This window comes from Pimephales promelas, chromosome 20 (assembly GCF_988280905.1).
Source record: "Pimephales promelas chromosome 20, fPimPro1.hap1.1, whole genome shotgun sequence".
In the NCBI taxonomy this organism is placed as follows: Eukaryota; Metazoa; Chordata; class Actinopteri; order Cypriniformes; family Leuciscidae; genus Pimephales; species Pimephales promelas.
Genome location: NC_142788.1, coordinates 24,597,419 through 24,614,272, shown reverse-complemented (window position 1 = coordinate 24,614,272; position 16,854 = coordinate 24,597,419). Strand labels below are relative to the sequence as shown.

Sequence of the window (16,854 nt, the reverse complement as noted above, 5' to 3'; positions counted from 1 at the left end):
CCGTAAGTCTTCAGGAGCTCCATTTCCTTATTGCCTCGATGCGGGCAGATATTAAGCTAAGTAACAAGCTGCCGACTTGATTCGCTCGGTTTTTATCACCCCTGATGAAATTATGGCCTTTGTTGTGAAAACTGTGGTTGTCGGAAGAGTACAAGAGGATGATGGAGAGAGAGAAATAGTACTTTGGAGAAGCTCAGGCCCTGTCTAATGTAATAGACGGAAGAAATGGTTCCTGTATGTGTTAAATGAGATTTTAAGGTGTCTGAGTGCTGGATGGTAACCGTAAAGGAGAGAAATAGAATCTGGGATGCATTTAACACTTATTCGGTGTGTATCAGGGTAAAGTGGATGAGATGGCGGAGGGAAAAGGTATCTGCCCACTCATTGCAAAGCCTCTCAATCTTTCTGATTCAAAGTTACGTACTTATTGTAGCTGGTGGCGCGAGAGGGTTTTCACTTATGTTTGATTGCATTTGTGGTAGTGTTAACTCACTCGATGAGCTCTGGGAGAGATCGGCTCTTAAATCTCACAGCGGCTTCTTTTCTTAACAACAGTGAGCATGTGGAGAGGGCCTGGAAAAGAGTATTAAATCCATATAAGTGCATAAATAATTAAAACAAAAGCAACTGGACTCTCCTGATGTGACCCTGTATTACACCTGCTCTCTCAGCGGGGCTAATAATACCCTTCAATATAGGAGCCCTGAATACGACAAATAGCTCAGCAATGCGTTTATGATGTATGTTATGTCTGTTTCACATATGCAATTTTCATGATGAAACTTTGTTGCATGTGAATGTGAACAAATAAGGACTGAATGGGCATAAGTTCAAACATCGCCGATAAAAATACATTTTGAGGCTGCAATCTTTCAGCTTGATCACATTTATTTTTAATCTTGCGCCCCTGAATGCTGTGTTTAGCAATCGTAGGCACAGGAAAAGCTAGATTTAATGCATTGTGATAAGATCTTTCTCCCTCAGCCATCACTGTTATAAACACATTTAAGGGCCAATCTCAAGAAAACATGGACATATTTTTTTCTTGGTGTGTGTATATATATATATATATATATATTAGGGTTGGGTGTCGATTAATCGTGATTAATCGCATCCAAAATAAAAGTTTGTGTTTACATAATAGATGTTAATTAATAATTTGTATATATAAATACCCACACATGCATGTATATATTCAAGAAAAATGTGTTATTAATATATCAAATATTTATATTTATATATAATATTAATTGTGAATAAATATATATATAAAATATATACATGCACATATTTCTTAAATATATACATGCATGTGTGAGTATTTATATATACAAATTAATTATACACACTACACAAACATATATTATGTAAACACAAACTTTTATTTTATTTTGCCCAGCCCTAATACATATTGTAGTGAGATAATGAGTATATAACCGTAACGAGAATGAGAACTTTTTTTACAATTTGATTTTGGGTTAAAATATGGCTTGGACTTATATTCATCCATTAAGCCATGCATTGCATTGTTCACAACCTCGTTTTTTGTAATATAAGACCTTCCAATGACCCACTCAGTGGTTCGTAAATTGACTTGTGTGTGATTTAAAGTCCGTGCCTGACTTATTGAGCCGGGTAAGAAGTGACTATCATGGGGTCCATTGGCATCTCCATGCCCGAGCTTCCTCTGTGATAAATCAACTGATATCCCCTGGATGCGGCTTGTTGGATGGACATTGACTGAGAGAGGGCCGCTGGATTGAGAGCTCATGCTGTCTGGTAAGCCCCCCCAAAGCCACTGTTTATTAATAAATGCTGCTCAGTGACAGTATATACTCAACAGAAAGGATGTCCTATACGCCTGGGGAGAGCGTGACGGATGATCCGGTCTGTAAGGACTGCCATGACACTGCATACAGTTGTCATTCTCTCTGTGGACAGTAAAGCATTTCAATGTGGCTTCCTAACATGCCATGCCTGAGCACGGAAAGCAATACACAGTAACGGCCCCATAACACTATAATTAACAGACAGATTTATGACACCAAAGCAGTTATTTCAGCAGCATTTACATGATTTATTCAAGTGCTTGACAACAACGATAGTGTAAAATACATCAACTGCTGCAAATCTGTCCCTGTCTGTACTATAAACTTCTGTAGGTAATGGCCTCATGCATCTATTAGTGGTCAGGAAGTACATTGAGGTTTTTGCATAGACTGCAGGAGTAATATTTCTGAATTATGTTTTAAAGGCTGTCTGCCGTCCTTATTGTTTCTGAAGCTATTTGGCAGTGAGTTATCACAAACAGGATTATAAAAGAGTATATTTCAGCTCCGCTGTCACAGATTAACCTGGAACATTGTGGCCCGCTTTACTACCGGCCTTTATGGAATGCTCTGCTGAACAGCAGCTGTATTAATTGGATTGTCATCTGATTGATTAGACAATAGTGTGTGAAGCAGAGAGGGTAGAAACACTGGTACCTACCTGTTATTGAACAGAAGCTGATTTAAAACTAAGTCCTCTTAAAGGAGTAGTTCACTTTAAAAAAAAAAAAAAAACTTTTGCTGATAATTTACTCACCCCCATGTCATCCCAGATCCATGTCTTTCTTTCTTCAGTCGAAAAGAAATTAAGGTTTTTGATGAAAACATTCCAGGATTTTTCTCCATATAATGGACTTCAATGGGAACCAAACGGTTCAAGGTCCAAAAGACAGTTTCAGTGCAAACTGCAAACTGTTCAAAGGGCTTTAAACGATTCCAGACGATGAATAAGGGTCTTATTAAGCGAAATGATCGCTCATTTAAAAAAAAAAGTTTAAGTTTTATAATCTCGTGACTCTCCTGTTCGATCTCGTTTAACAAAATGAACAAATCTTTTTTCATGTCATTTGGTTCATTCAACGAATGAAATGAACGAGTTAGAATAGGAGAGTCACGAACACGCATCACAGAACAGAGCAAGGCGACCATTTCCATTTTTTTCATCAAAAACCTTAATTTCTTTTCGACTGAAGAAAGAATTATCAGCAAAAGTTTTTTTTTAAAAAGTGAACTACTCCTTTAAGGCGAGTCATTTCCCTCAGCGGACATCTTATGTCACATCTTATGTCTTTTGTAGCATCTCACGCATGACACTGTTCTAAAAGACGCTGGCGTTTGACACGGCCATAAAAACAGTTAAAAGATGCTTTTCGAGACCTTGCGTTTTTTCCCCATTCCATCTTGCGTTTTTTTAAAAGCAAAAACACATTCTGTGTGAACCAGCCCATAAGTGTGCGTCTCAGAACAGTTTCGATAGCAACTGGAGCTTTTAATGGCACCTGCAGTGATGCAATGACCAATCGGCCATTGGCTCTTTTATTTAGAAGGCGGGACTTGCATTTTCTCCCATTCATAGTAATAAGAGTGCACAGTCTTTGTATATCTGAAGTCTTTAAATGCATCCCAATTCACGTACTAGTGCACAGTTCTATGCCGTTTTATAGTAAATAGTTCAAAAAGAGTACAAAAGTGCACATTAAACACTTTTCAATCATGTAGCGGAGGGGAAGAGGCTAACAAACTCCAATGTTGAATGACAATGTAACATTATAAAATTCTGAGTATATTGTGCGTACGTAGATAGTGTATACATAGTGTGTCATGATGGGACACAACTTTTGTTTAAAACCAGGCTGGAGTGGACAAACCAAGACAAGACAAGTTTGGTACAGTTTACAAATGTTATTAATTTTATTACATGGCTCTCTGCAATATATTATTCTAATAATATCTGTGCAGAATTTCATGTCTGTTGTATCACTCCAGTCCATTCTCCTACAATATAAAGAGATAAGAATTTCAACTTGCCCACTTGTTATTGCATAAGAAATTATTTCAGAAGGATAAAAGACCACTCTATCTGGGTTTATTTTGTAGTGATGACCGTACATTACTGTATCTCGTAAATATTTGATCCTTCTATTTTAGATATTGATATCACTGGCATCAGTTGACCGCTGCCTACCGGAAACTGTCTACACTAAACTAATGTTCACATTCACTAGAATTGCACACACACATTGAGTGTCATTTTCTGTGTATGGCACCCCTGACGTTCAGCCGTCGCTGTGGGATGAGTGTGTTAAATCTCGGCAGCGCTATCTGTGCCTCCCGCTGTGTGTGGAGTAGCCAGGTGGTGGCTCTGAGTGGCTGTGCATACAGGCACTGTGTGATTAGCACACTGGATCCCATTGGCAAGCTCTTATTTGAAACAGTGGGAGCAGAATGGAGTGGATTATTCTGACAGGTGCCCTCTCATTTCCCTGAATATCTTATGTAATGCATCAGATTTGAGAGCCAAGCATCACTGCGGCAGATTGAAGTAATATTATGCAGTTCGGTGGTATCCGTAACGCCGCTGTCTATTTATGCCGTCTTTTTTCACAAACATTGTAAATCTTCCTCGCGTCATCCTCTTTCTCTGTCTCACTGACTTTCATTTTTTTTGTTTTTGTCAGTTCTCTGTGCCAGGCTGTGTAAATCTGCCCCAGATAATAGTCTATGTGTTGGGTGCCAGCTTTTGGAGTTGTGACTGCTGTTGTAACGGGTTGTTGCCCAGCTGGAGTAATGAATAGCTGGGCCTTTGCTGCCTCTCCCTCTCTCTTGGGTGCCAGAGCCTCACACGGCCCTGTCTCCCGGCGAGCCAAAGCCCGTACACACACAAACACACGCATTTGTACACTGATCCAAAGCTGAGGAAGTCCTTTGGGAGAAATCCACTCCGTGGCATTACAGTCCGGATAATCCACACGAAGGTTAAAGTCGTGCTTTGATTCTGTTCTGAGGATTTGATCAGATTCCATTGTGTTTTCTAAATAGGAGATAAATAAGGGTGCTTTGTGTTAAGCAGTCAGCTTCAGTGGCGTTTGAGAATGATTCGGGCTGATTATTAGATAGCGGGTCTGTTTTACCATTGGCTGTGGGCTGAGATGTGATTTATCACATTGGCTAAATCAGTGTCTGACTTTTGGCAGTGTGAGGCTTCGGTTTAACACCGACCCCAGTCTGGGGTGTTAGGATGTGGGCCCGGGAGAGCTTAACACTCCCTTCTCACAGCTGGGAGCGCTGCTGTTTATGTAATCCAGCAGCCGGCAAATCTCTCCCATTCTCCGTTCTGCTTTAGGACGCCCACTCGCGCTACCCTAACACCCGAGACTTGACCGTGGAACTTGAGGGACAGATGAGAAAAGTCAAGTAACGGTTAGATTCTGGTCAGAGCGATCAAAAGAATTTGTGAAGATTAGAGATTATGTTGGACAGACCAGAGACTGGATGTTTTTACATTTATTTATGTTTACGTTTATGCATTTGGCAGAAACATTTATCCGAAGTTGCTAGCATCTTATTGAAGGTATTTTATCAGTTCAAACAATCCCTGGGAATTGAACCCATGAGTTTGGCGTTGTAATCATCAGTGTTACAGAGGTGCCAACTTTTGAGTTTAGCTTTAGCTTAGCATGCGGAAGATTTCTCGTTTACTTGTTTATACTCGATGCGTCCCCAAGAGCGCGAAGGTGCGTCAAATGACAAAAATGACTAAATGACAATCGCGTTTATTCCTTTAAGCGCGTTTACGCATTTACTGCATTTACTCTTTTTATGAATAAGCAATTAATAAAACTACTAATAAACGGCAAACTACTTCTTCATTGATGATTCCTGGTGGTTTAGAGGAGAATTACTCCGAGTGGCCCCACGTCGTTTCACAGAATAGCACAATGGCAAGCGCGTCAAGTATAAACGCCTCGTCCGTTCGGAGAGGTGCGCACAGTAAACCCTCCTAAATTGAATTCTCTTCTTGAGCTTGAATACTTAAATTGTTTTATCATTTAAATTGGCAAAACATTGTCTTGTCAACTCAACTTGTCGAGCCCTGAAATGTTTTTTAAATTTCGTTGGGTTTTCCCGAAGATTATCACTCTACACAGTTTACAAATGGTCTTGTTTTTGTCAGTGAAAAAATGTTGTTGACGACAACTATGATGAATGTTATTCGTCAACGAAATTAACACTGGTTAGCACTATGCTCTACTGTTTGAGCTACAAGAATGCAGTAGCGTAGCTTTACAGTAGTTTATACAATACTAAACCACAATGATGCTTTGTTCAATATTATACAATGTAATGTATGTACAATCTTAGCAATGATGACAAACTCCATAAAAGTTAAATTAAAGGGTTTTAAAATTGACAATTTTATATTATTCATTTTTTCTTTCTTTTTCTTTACTTGCATTGCATGATTCCTGGCTGGTTAGGGCAAAACGTATTAATTTGGGGAAAATGTGTTTAAAGTTTTTTTGTGTGGATTTATTTTAGGATCTGGTGTCTCACCTTGAATACATCTTTTGCCTACTATTTTCACAACCTCCCATCAACCATCCTGCAAATAAACAACGTTTGATTGAAACAATTGAGCTGACAAAAGAAAATGCTGAACAGAGAGCATCAGATTTCACTGGTCTTTCATGTGCAACTCTTCGCCGTAATGTTGACTTTCAAAACTTGCAGACTGGAAAGCATACTCGGGGCTTCCAGATTGATAAATGCGGGTTGCGTCAATCAAAGCGCTTAATTAAATTCAAAACCGCAGAGCCGAGGGAGGTAGATCTGAATCCTGTGGCCTCTGGTGACATTTCCCGTTTGTGTCTTGTGTCTTTCCGAGGGCTCCCCGTCTCCCACTGCCGCCCTTTACAATTCAGATTTATGGAAATTTGCTCTAATAGTAACCTGTGCCAAGCTTGACAGACAGCCCTGATGAGAAGTACTTCCAGTTTGTGTGTGTGTATAAATCCGTAAGCAGATTGTCGGTCGCGGTAATAAGTGCGAGTCCGAGACACTGTTCGAGTGTGTGTAAAGCAGTGATTTTGTGTGCACGTCTGCGTGTGTTTGTCCGGCAAGGAGGTGGCGACTGTGGGAGGGTGAACAAAATGCATTAGAATAACAATAATAATATTATAATCTCCCCTCAGCAGAGTTGCGGGACTGTGTCAGGAGTGAAAGAGAGAGTTTATGTTCGGAGAGTCTAAGTGTGGAGGATGCAGTGATGTCGCAGCATGTTGCGGGTGAAAGGCAGAGATTAGATCCGCACCCCCTTGTTTGCATTCGGGGATAAGAACGCCTGCTGACGGCTGCTAATTCTGATGTCATGTTGACATGGCTTTTTCTTTGGGAATTCACAATGTGTGAGGGATTTAATGGACTTTGATATGCTTCAGTCAGACTGTATCACTCAGTGTCGTGGTGAGAAAGAGACCGAGATAATAGCGGGAAACTGGTCTTTAAAATGTTGCCTGAGGATCGAATTGTCTTGCATGCATATTGTGTAGCTGACCGCTCAGTACAAAAGTTCATTGCTACAGCTGGAATAATTAGGACTGTGCCTTTTAATGGTTTTGACATTTGAATTATGAATACACGGCAAACTAATGGGCATTCTGATGAAAATCCTCTCTTTTTTTATTTTTTTATAGGTAAGGACTAGTTAGAATAAGACAGGCTTCTACTTTTTAGCATATAGGGTTATAAGTAGGTGTCTGATTGGCCAGATAAACGTGACATCATTAGTTTAAGACCTTAGCTTTTAAAGTTTACCACCAAATGTGGCGTTTGATTAATCTCTGTTTGATTGAATCTCTGGGGAAATATCATATATAAATGGGCTATTCTTATATATATATATATATATATATATATATATATAATATTTTTTAAATTATTTTTTTTAATTTACATTTATATTTTCTTTATATTTGCTGTAATGTATAACTATTTAATTAAAAAAAAACTTTCCCCACTTTTAGTCTGTGAGGCATTCATATTGACATTTTATTCTTTAAGCGGATGGATTTTAAATAAATAAAAATAATTTAATTTATAGATTTATTCATTAGGCAGTTGGAGAGGAGGGGTTGAAATATATGAGGTCTTTGTGACATCATCTGAAAAGGAAAGTTGTTTCAGAGGTGAAACATTTTATTACAATTGGAGGAAACATTAAGATAACCAAATTTTTCTTCTTAATAATATCACACTCTAAAAATTGCTGGGTTGTTTTAACCCAACTTTAGGTCAAATATGGACTAACCCAGTTTTTATTAGTACATTTTTAACCCAACGTTTGGTTTTGTCCATTTTGTTAAAACAACCCAGCATTTTTAGAGTGCAGGCACCAAAAAACTGTAAAATACGGTAAAGTGTATTAAGAAAATAAATGGGGTCCATTTTGATTTCATGTTGACTTTTAGAGTAAAAGTTTGTTGCAAAATCATCATTTTGCACACTCAAAGTCATTTTTTTACAGCTCCCACCCAATAGTTGGAAAGAAGAGTTCAATAGTCCCTGACGAAATAAGACCAACAGGAAGCCATGTGGTCAGTGAGAGTGTAATCCGTCCCTACTTCACACTGTGTCATTTCCCTATGGGGAATGGATGTGCTCGGCAGTGGGAGCTGGCACGGAGAGAGAAGCAACCATTACTGGCGCAGCCGGAGCTCCCGCAGAGACAAAAGAAATTATAAATATCACTACACTGCCACGACACCCTGCTCTCACAAAGCCTCTCATTATCACCACCAGAGAATGTCAGTGAAGAAATAAAGACTAATGGACTAACCTCTCCTCCTAATCGTTTTTTAGACGCACTCCCACAAAGTGCCGCTTCCCTCAAGGAAAATTAGACTTTCTATTTTTAACTTGCTAAAAAAAAAATGGCAACAGAGATAAGACTCTTCGCTGCCAAGCGTTCGGCCTTTTCAAAGGCAACAACTTCTCAAACTTTGTTTTCTTCTTCCTTGCTGCTTGATTTTTGTCTGCTTAAATAACTTTCTTCTCTGTGACGTTGTGAATGTTGGTATTTATTTAACCATTTAGATTACATGCTCAAAGATTAGTCGTCATAGGAATGACGGATTAATCCCAGGCATGAAATTCCAAAGTGTCTTTTTTTTTCCCATTCCACAACAATTAATAGGATTTTCCGCCATAACGGGATTGTGGTTTAGGTTCTTTATCTGAAGCAGTAGAATACCTCTAAATATGAATTTAAAAGATCAAACAACTTTGGTTCTATTGTTAAGTAGCTTATAAAAGGAAGGAAAATATGTAATGGTACACGTGGTTGGGGGGTGGAGGGGTGAACTCCCTCTGTTCTCGTATCCATAGCGTGAGCCCTTTAGCCGGGCTCTCTATCAGCCATTGGAGCTTAAAATTACCCTTCTGTCCATTGAAACAGTCCGCCTGTGCTTTGAATTGATGAAACACAACATAGCATTACTCTTTCAACCCTAAACCATTTCTAATGTCCCTATAAAGTATGGCTCATACTTCTAGAGATTTGGTCTGGCAGGAATCTGATCATTACGGTAACAACGTATTCTATAGATGAGCTAACCGAAGGCCGCTGTGGGTTAATGCAGCACTAACGTGTGGTTTGTTTTGCCTCACTGTTCATTAAGGAAAACAACAGTTTTCCTGTACAATAATCACAGCCTCAGCACTCACTGGAATGTAGTGGTTTTCCTGTTCGTTCAATCTGCACACTCACATTTAGCCCCACAATGAAATCCAAGGCCGTGCATTCGGATATAACAAGCTAAACATTCCATGCCCCCATTTGTGGGGCTTTATTCAGTGTAAAAGATACCAACGTGGCCCGAAAAATGTGCTCTGTGCTCGTGCACATTTCAGCCGAGGAATCTTTTAGAAGCATAGGCTTGAATTCGCCATGGTTCACAAGAGATTAGTAGTGCTAAATTTGGACCCATCTGAACAGCATTGAATCCCAGAGGTCAGTTTAATGTAAATGTGATGAGCGGATTATAACCCAGGGATGGATTTTCACATGATAAAATGACACTCGGTGGAGCCATGTGCTGATGCTCAGTCAGATGGAACTGAAATAACAGTCAGGGGCTCAGTGGAGTGCTAGTGAGGGTTTCTTTGTTAAAAAGCAAGTGCTTTCAATCCAAAAAAGTGCCAACGGTTACAGTGCATTAATGTGCATAAATATGTCTATACACACAATTTTTACTATAATTTTTATTTGAATGATTAAATTATTCAAATGATATTCCCTGTCTTTTTATGTGACTTACTGACGCAGGTGCAACTCCACCACAAATCAAACCAGAGACACAGGCAGGACATTTGAATAAAAGCATAGTCTCTTGTGGTTGTGAGGTCACAATGGATATGCTAATGAGGTAACTGTTACCTTTCCATTTGTGCACTGTATGGTTGTGAATCACTGTCATGGTGAAAAAAGCTCTGGCCAAAATGCCTGTGCTGCTGTCTCCACAATACAGATGCCTGTTCTGACAAACCTACCTAAATCGCGCCATTATCTCTATAGGCTCTGGTGTGACGAACCAATGATTCACAGGTGCAAACATTGACATGGTAATCTCTTCCGAGAGCCAAGTGTAAAAGACTGACTTCAAACAATAAAAGGAAGCTAAGAGGCGAATCAGTCGCATCTATTCAATTCTTTGGCCAGGCTGCATAATAAGCAGAGTCCTGTCAGGCGTCGCAGAAAAGAGGGGGGAAAACACAAAGCATAATAAACAAAGCCCCTATTGCTTCTGTTCCTGACAGCACTGCTGCTAAACTTTGAACAGTCGTTATTTACACCATTCGGTCCCCTCTTCAGTGCAGCTGTCGCTACGACATAAAAAGAGAGAAGCCACTCGCTCTGAGCCAGCAGGGAACAGGGGAAAAAAGGGTTAGGGAAAAGGAAGAAAAGAGAGAAGTGGTGGTAGTTACTCGAGCAAAATCATACTGGATAAATTCAGTGATGGTTTGCGGTTGGAGAGAAGAGGTGATTTCACTGCTGAAGGTGAGGCCTAAAAGCTAGAAGGCTGCAGAAAATTGCTTGTTCAGCAGATGCCAGATAACACATCCAGGGTAACGTGCTTTGCACCTCCAGCACGTGCGAAGTCCCACAAAAGAGCAGCGTGAAGGACAAAACCAACCCTAGGATTGGGGTTTTACAACTCCCTTTATAGCCAAGCTAATATACTGCACCCCAGAACTAAGCTAGAGCACGTTTATGACAAAGAGGATAGCTAAACTATGTGTTAGCAAAGTCCTGTTGATAATTCTGCACAGGTCGTTTACCTTTTGTCTCTTTAGCCTCTACATGCAAATCACAAAGCGATTAACAATAGCTTCTATATCTTGACATGTTAGCAAAGCTCTGTTCACTTAAACCAAAATGTCTGAGCTAATTACAATTGGGACTGCTTTGCTTAATCATATGTGATTCTCTGATGTGCAGGCATTGTCTACACTAGTTAGCCCTCTCGGACCACCTACTGTAGCACTGATAATGCATGCAAATCAAACAAGGAGGAACAAATATGAGCAGAAATATGTTGAATGTGTTCGGGCAGTGTATCTCTAATGGCTGCCTTATTCGTTTAGGGATGATTGCTCTGGTGCCAATGATTAATCCCTCCAGGACTTAATGGTGTCAAAGGGATACAAAAAGGAAAGAGAGAAAAACACGAACAGAATTGGAAAGCATAATTAATGGATTCAGATCCTGTTAAACAGCCCCCTCACAGAGCAGATAGTAAAAACAGGGTGCATGGAACCGGCACCCAATTTGTTCACACTTTGTTGTAGTAATAAGATCCAGGCGTCCCTCATGCAGTGGATTGGATAATTAACTCCCAGGGATAAATTCAGAAGAAAGAAAGGCCCCCCTTTTGATTTATCATATGGGGGAGATGTCGCTCTACCGGTCTTTGCAAACTGCTATTACATAAATTGTCCACAATGTACTTTTCTCACTGTGAGAGTGACAAAATAAGGAGATAATAAGGAAGAAGCATGGCTCAAGAAATGAGAGTGTAATGTTAAAGGGATACTCCACTTTTTTTGGAGATAGCCTCATTTTACAACTCTCCCAGAGTTAAACAGTTGGGTTTTACCGTTTTCGAATTCAGCCGATTTTCTGATATTTAGAAGAATACCAGTAACCAGAGAGTTTCTGGTCTCATTGACGTCAATAGTATATTTTTTTTCCTACTTTGGAAGTCAATGAGACCAGAAACTGTTTGGTTTCTGATATTCTTCTAAATTTCAGAAAATCGGCTGAATGGATTCGAAAACGGTAAAACCCAACTGTTTAACTCTGGGGGAGTTGTAAAATGAGCCTATTTCCAAAAAAAAGTGGAGTATCCTTTTGATATTTGTCATAAAAAAGCTTTTAATCATACTTTTCCTGACATAAATGCATGACTCAAAAAACATTAGAGAAAAAAAACTAAATGCCTCCAAAACTATAAGAATAATAATTTTAAAACCATTTGTCAGACCTATTCAGACATGCTTTTGTTTAGATCTTTTCTTTTTTAGATGTTAGATCTTGTAATTGACAAAACAAGCACTACTCTGGAGACCTTTGACTGAGTTCCATTCTTAGAAATTGCTGTATCAGAGAAATGGCAAGCAGCGCAATTCATGTCATGCTAATTTCCGTTGCTTCGACGTGCTTCACCTTCCTGCATTGTGTAATCCTGCCCGACAACTCCTTTGGAATGTGAAGATAAACCTTTCCTACCATTGTCTATTAGAGAAGCTGCCCCCTCCTCTTGGGTTAGTAGACAGTCCTCCAATGGAGGCAGAGGTTCGTGTTAAAGGGGTGCAATTTCCATTGTCTGTTAGCTTTTGGATTACATGTGAGATGTTTTGATGCTGATTTACGTCCTCATCACTCTCGCTTTCTCTCTTTCAGAAAAAATGTGAAGACCCTGGTAAAGCACCGGACCACAAAGTTATCCTTCAGACTACGAGGACGGAGGTTGAGCCTTCTGATACTTCTTTAAACTCTTCATTTTCTAACCTGACGGGTCCCTCGGACCATGGAGGGACAGCGGGATTCACAGAGGACTTTGAAACAATGCCCTAGACAGGGTTCCACATTGTCCTTTACATGCTGGTTGTTAGTCTTAATATTGCCTGTAGTGTGCTGTGAACAGTCCTTTACAACATTTCACCCTGAGCGACGAGAATGGGCCTTCAACCACCTGACAGTTCACAAGACGACAGGAGCAATCTACATTGGTGCTGTCAACCGTGTCTACAAGTTATCGGGCGACTTAACACTCCTAGTGTCCCATGACACCGGTCCGGAAGATGACAACAAGGCCTGCTACCCTCCACTAATTGTTCAGCCTTGCAGTGAACCACTGGTTTCTACCAACAACATCAACAAACTCTTGCTCATTGACTACTCTCAAAATCGACTACTTGCCTGCGGAAGCCTCTACCAAGGTGTCTGCAAACTGCTCCGGTTGGACGACCTCTTCATCTTGGTGGAGCCCTCTCACAAAAAGGAGCACTACCTTTCCAGTGTCAACCAGACTGGCACCATGTACGGAGTCATTGTGCCTTCGCAGGGCAAGGATGGGACCCTCTTCATTGGTACGGCTGTGGATGGGAAACAAGATTACTTTCCGACCATCTCCAGCCGGAAACTTCCTCGTGACCCGGAGTCTTCGGCAATGCTGGACTACGAGCTACATACTGACTTTGTTTCATCGCTCATCAAGATTCCCTCCGACACACTGGCTTTGGTGTCTCATTTCGACATTTACTACATCTATGGCTTTGCCAGTGGGAACTTTGTCTACTTTCTGACTGTGCAACCAGAAACACCCGAGAACAGCATGTCTTCCAGCGGGCCTTCAAACGACCTGTTTTACACCTCTCGAATCGTCCGACTCTGCAAAGATGACCACAAATTCCACTCCTATGTGTCATTGCCTATCGGTTGCGTCCAAAACAGGGTTGAGTATCGCCTTCTGCAGGCGGCCTACCTGGGCAAGCCTGGGCGAGTGCTTGCAGCATCCCTTAACATTAGCGCTCAGGATGATGTGCTCTTTGCTGTATTTTCCAAAGGTCAAAAACAGTACCACCATCCACCTGACGACTCGGCCCTCTGCGTCTTCAGCATCCGGGACATCAATGCACGGATCAAGGAGCGTATGCAATCCTGCTATCAGGGAGAGGGAAACTTGGAGCTCAACTGGCTGTTGGGAAAGGATGTACCTTGTACCAAAGCGGTAAGATATTTTTTATTATTATTACGAGCCATAACAACTAGCTTGCTGATTAGCTTGCTAAACCTTGTACTTAAAAATGGAAGTTCTTTCCAAATTGTACTACTTTAATTGAACTTTCTTGTATGCTTTTAAGTGCCTATTGAATGCTGTTCTCTGAGCGCAATATACATTTTTGCCCTCAGAAACGGATAGTTCCCATGCCTGCTTCTGCTTACTAGAAACCACAGTAGATCAAAACAGTCAGATGGGGAATTGTTACTAATTTTGTTTTCTTTGGAATGAGAATAGGATCTGCATCATAATGTTTACTTAGCTGCTTGTTGTTCTAACATATCTATATTTCATTCTTAAGAGTGTAACATTATACTATCCAAGCAATCCTGTTGACCCCTGCAACCTACAGGATTGAATGACTGGCATGGTCAGGGTTGGTCAAATCCCATGAAAAGAATTCTAGACTAATCCTTTCAACTGTTTTGTTTTTTGTAAATTTTCTAAATATTCTTCATCTGTAGTTATGTCTAATTGTTTAGCGTTGGTAGTCTAAATGGCTACATTAAAGTTTGATAGACAATAGGAGTCATGTCAACGTGATAATATTCTCCAAATTGAAGCAAATTAAATATTTGTAGATCACTGATTAGGGTGATTAGTCATGCATTGCATGCATGCAACCATTTATAATTATTATTATTTTTTTTTTTAGCTTTGGTATTTTTATACCACTTTTTGATAACATTGAATCAGTTAACATTGGTTAATGTGTTAGGAGTCATGAACTAACAACGAATACATTGGGCATGCACCTTTATTATCCAAGGTTATCATCTTTTGTTTGCTTTGTTCTTTATTAGTCTTGTTCCTAAAATACCACAGTCCTTTGAGTCTCTGCTCTTTGTCGAATGTAAACAAATTGAATTAGAAGCACTCTTAATTCTCTGTGCATATGCATATTTACAAGTGACCACATTGACCAGTGGTGCGTTGATGTTTGCATAAATGAATATGTGTATGTTTTTATTGCTCTCACTGTTTCTTTAGCATATGTGTGCATGAAGTTTAAGTAGAGTCTTAATGACAAACCACTGATACATGGTTTCCTCCAGGGTATCCTTTATTAGCTTCAGTAAATTCACCATTAGCATGATGTCAGAGGTGATTGTCACTCCGAGGAAAACATTATTGAGTGTCTGAGCAGGGTGGTCTTCATAGTAGCCGACTCCACTCTGGTCCCATTAAGTACCCTAGAGGATCCCCCATCTGACCCCAGGGGGGCCGTCAATGGCTTATGATGTCAGCCTGCCCTCCTCCATGTTTTTCTAGGCCTCATTAAAAAAACTGCAATAGAAACCTCCTGCGTCTAGTCTCCTGGTCCTAGAGGAATGTGTCATGATGACTGATGAGGCTTTGGATATAAAAAACATGAGGATGTATGTACTCTAAAACTCAATATTGTTCAATAAATCAATGGTATTATGCAGGTTGATCTTTAACAATTTGAATAGTGAAGCCTTTGAACCCATTCTAATCAAATGCCAAAACTAACCACCCTCTTGCTGCCACCAAGCTTTTTTACTCCCTTTTCAAGACCAGTAGGCATATGAAACTATTTTTACAGTGAAATAATACTCCTTAGCTTTTTTTTTCGTTTGCTATTCAAGCTCGTTTTACTAAAACATACTGTTAGACCTCCCCTACCGTGATGTTTTTGTTTAATTTCCTTTCAGTTATTTCAGGCCATTTTTGATCACTGGAAACATGGCCTCTGTGCAGCTTTTCGGGTTGGTTTCTTTGGCTCCAGTGTCTCTGCTGAATCTCAGAGAAAGAGAAACTAAGAAACCGAGGGCGAGAGGAGGAAGAAGAGAAGTCATAAGCCGAGAAGACCGAATGAAAGATTTATCACAGAGCCCAGCTTGCAACTGTCTTCCTGCCTGGCCAGCCTGCTCGCTGCTTCACATCCAGCCCTTTGATGCTATTCACTCATTCAGCCGGTGTTACGTTTCATCAAGCTGCCTGATCAAGCCTATCCAGTTTGAGCAGTGATCTAAGGACACTTTATTGATCAGGTGGCTTCCAAAGGACGACCCTTGTCCTGATTTGTGTATGGAACAATAACCCCTTACCCAAAACAGTAGTCGTGGGAAATGGGTTCCAGTGATGAGCATGAAGGTTGGCGAGTGAATATCAGGGACTTTAGATAGGTTTCATATCAGAGAGCACAAGGGAGGCGAAACTTGACACTGAATGTTCAAAAGCTCACACTCTGTCAGTAGAGGTACTTGGACATCATGGAAATCTATGTGCATTTTATTTATTTATTCTTTTTTAAGTTAAGTTGAGCTTGAATAGCAAACAGAAATGTATGAGGAGTTCCATTTTATTGTACAAATATTTTCTACTTCTAAAACGGGGGTAAAAATGTTTGGTGGCATCAAAAGTGTGGCGAGTTTACTGTGCCATTTAATATGAGTGGGCTCATACTAGACTTTTGAAGTGCTACCACTCCAGATTTATATAATTTAATACTATTGAATTAAATAATTCCGATACAGTTTTGACGTTATTGAAATGTTCGATTGCCAAACAGTTTTGGACGTGTTTTTTCCCTTTGAAGTATATAAGATGTAGAATGAATCCTTTTCTGTACATTAGCATAGGACTTCCAAGACTAGAACATAGCTGCCCGAGGGCATTGCCTAGATGAACGCATAGTGGACTGACTTTCTTTTAAAAAA

At 40.1% G+C, this 16,854-nt stretch overlaps 1 protein-coding gene across 2 annotated transcripts in view; it reads left to right on the top strand.

Moving 5' to 3' along the window:
* The window catches only part of plxna2 (plexin A2), a 222,327-nt gene that overhangs the window by 18,040 nt on the left and 187,433 nt on the right, over positions 1 to 16,854 (top strand). For both annotated transcript variants that reach the window (XM_039652640.2, XM_039652638.2), the window contains exon 2: positions 12,790 to 14,119. In XM_039652640.2, coding sequence (XP_039508574.2) covers positions 12,917 to 14,119 — 1,203 coding nt within the window. In that variant the 5' untranslated portion in view covers positions 12,790 to 12,916. The remainder of the gene's footprint in view (positions 1 to 12,789; positions 14,120 to 16,854) is intronic.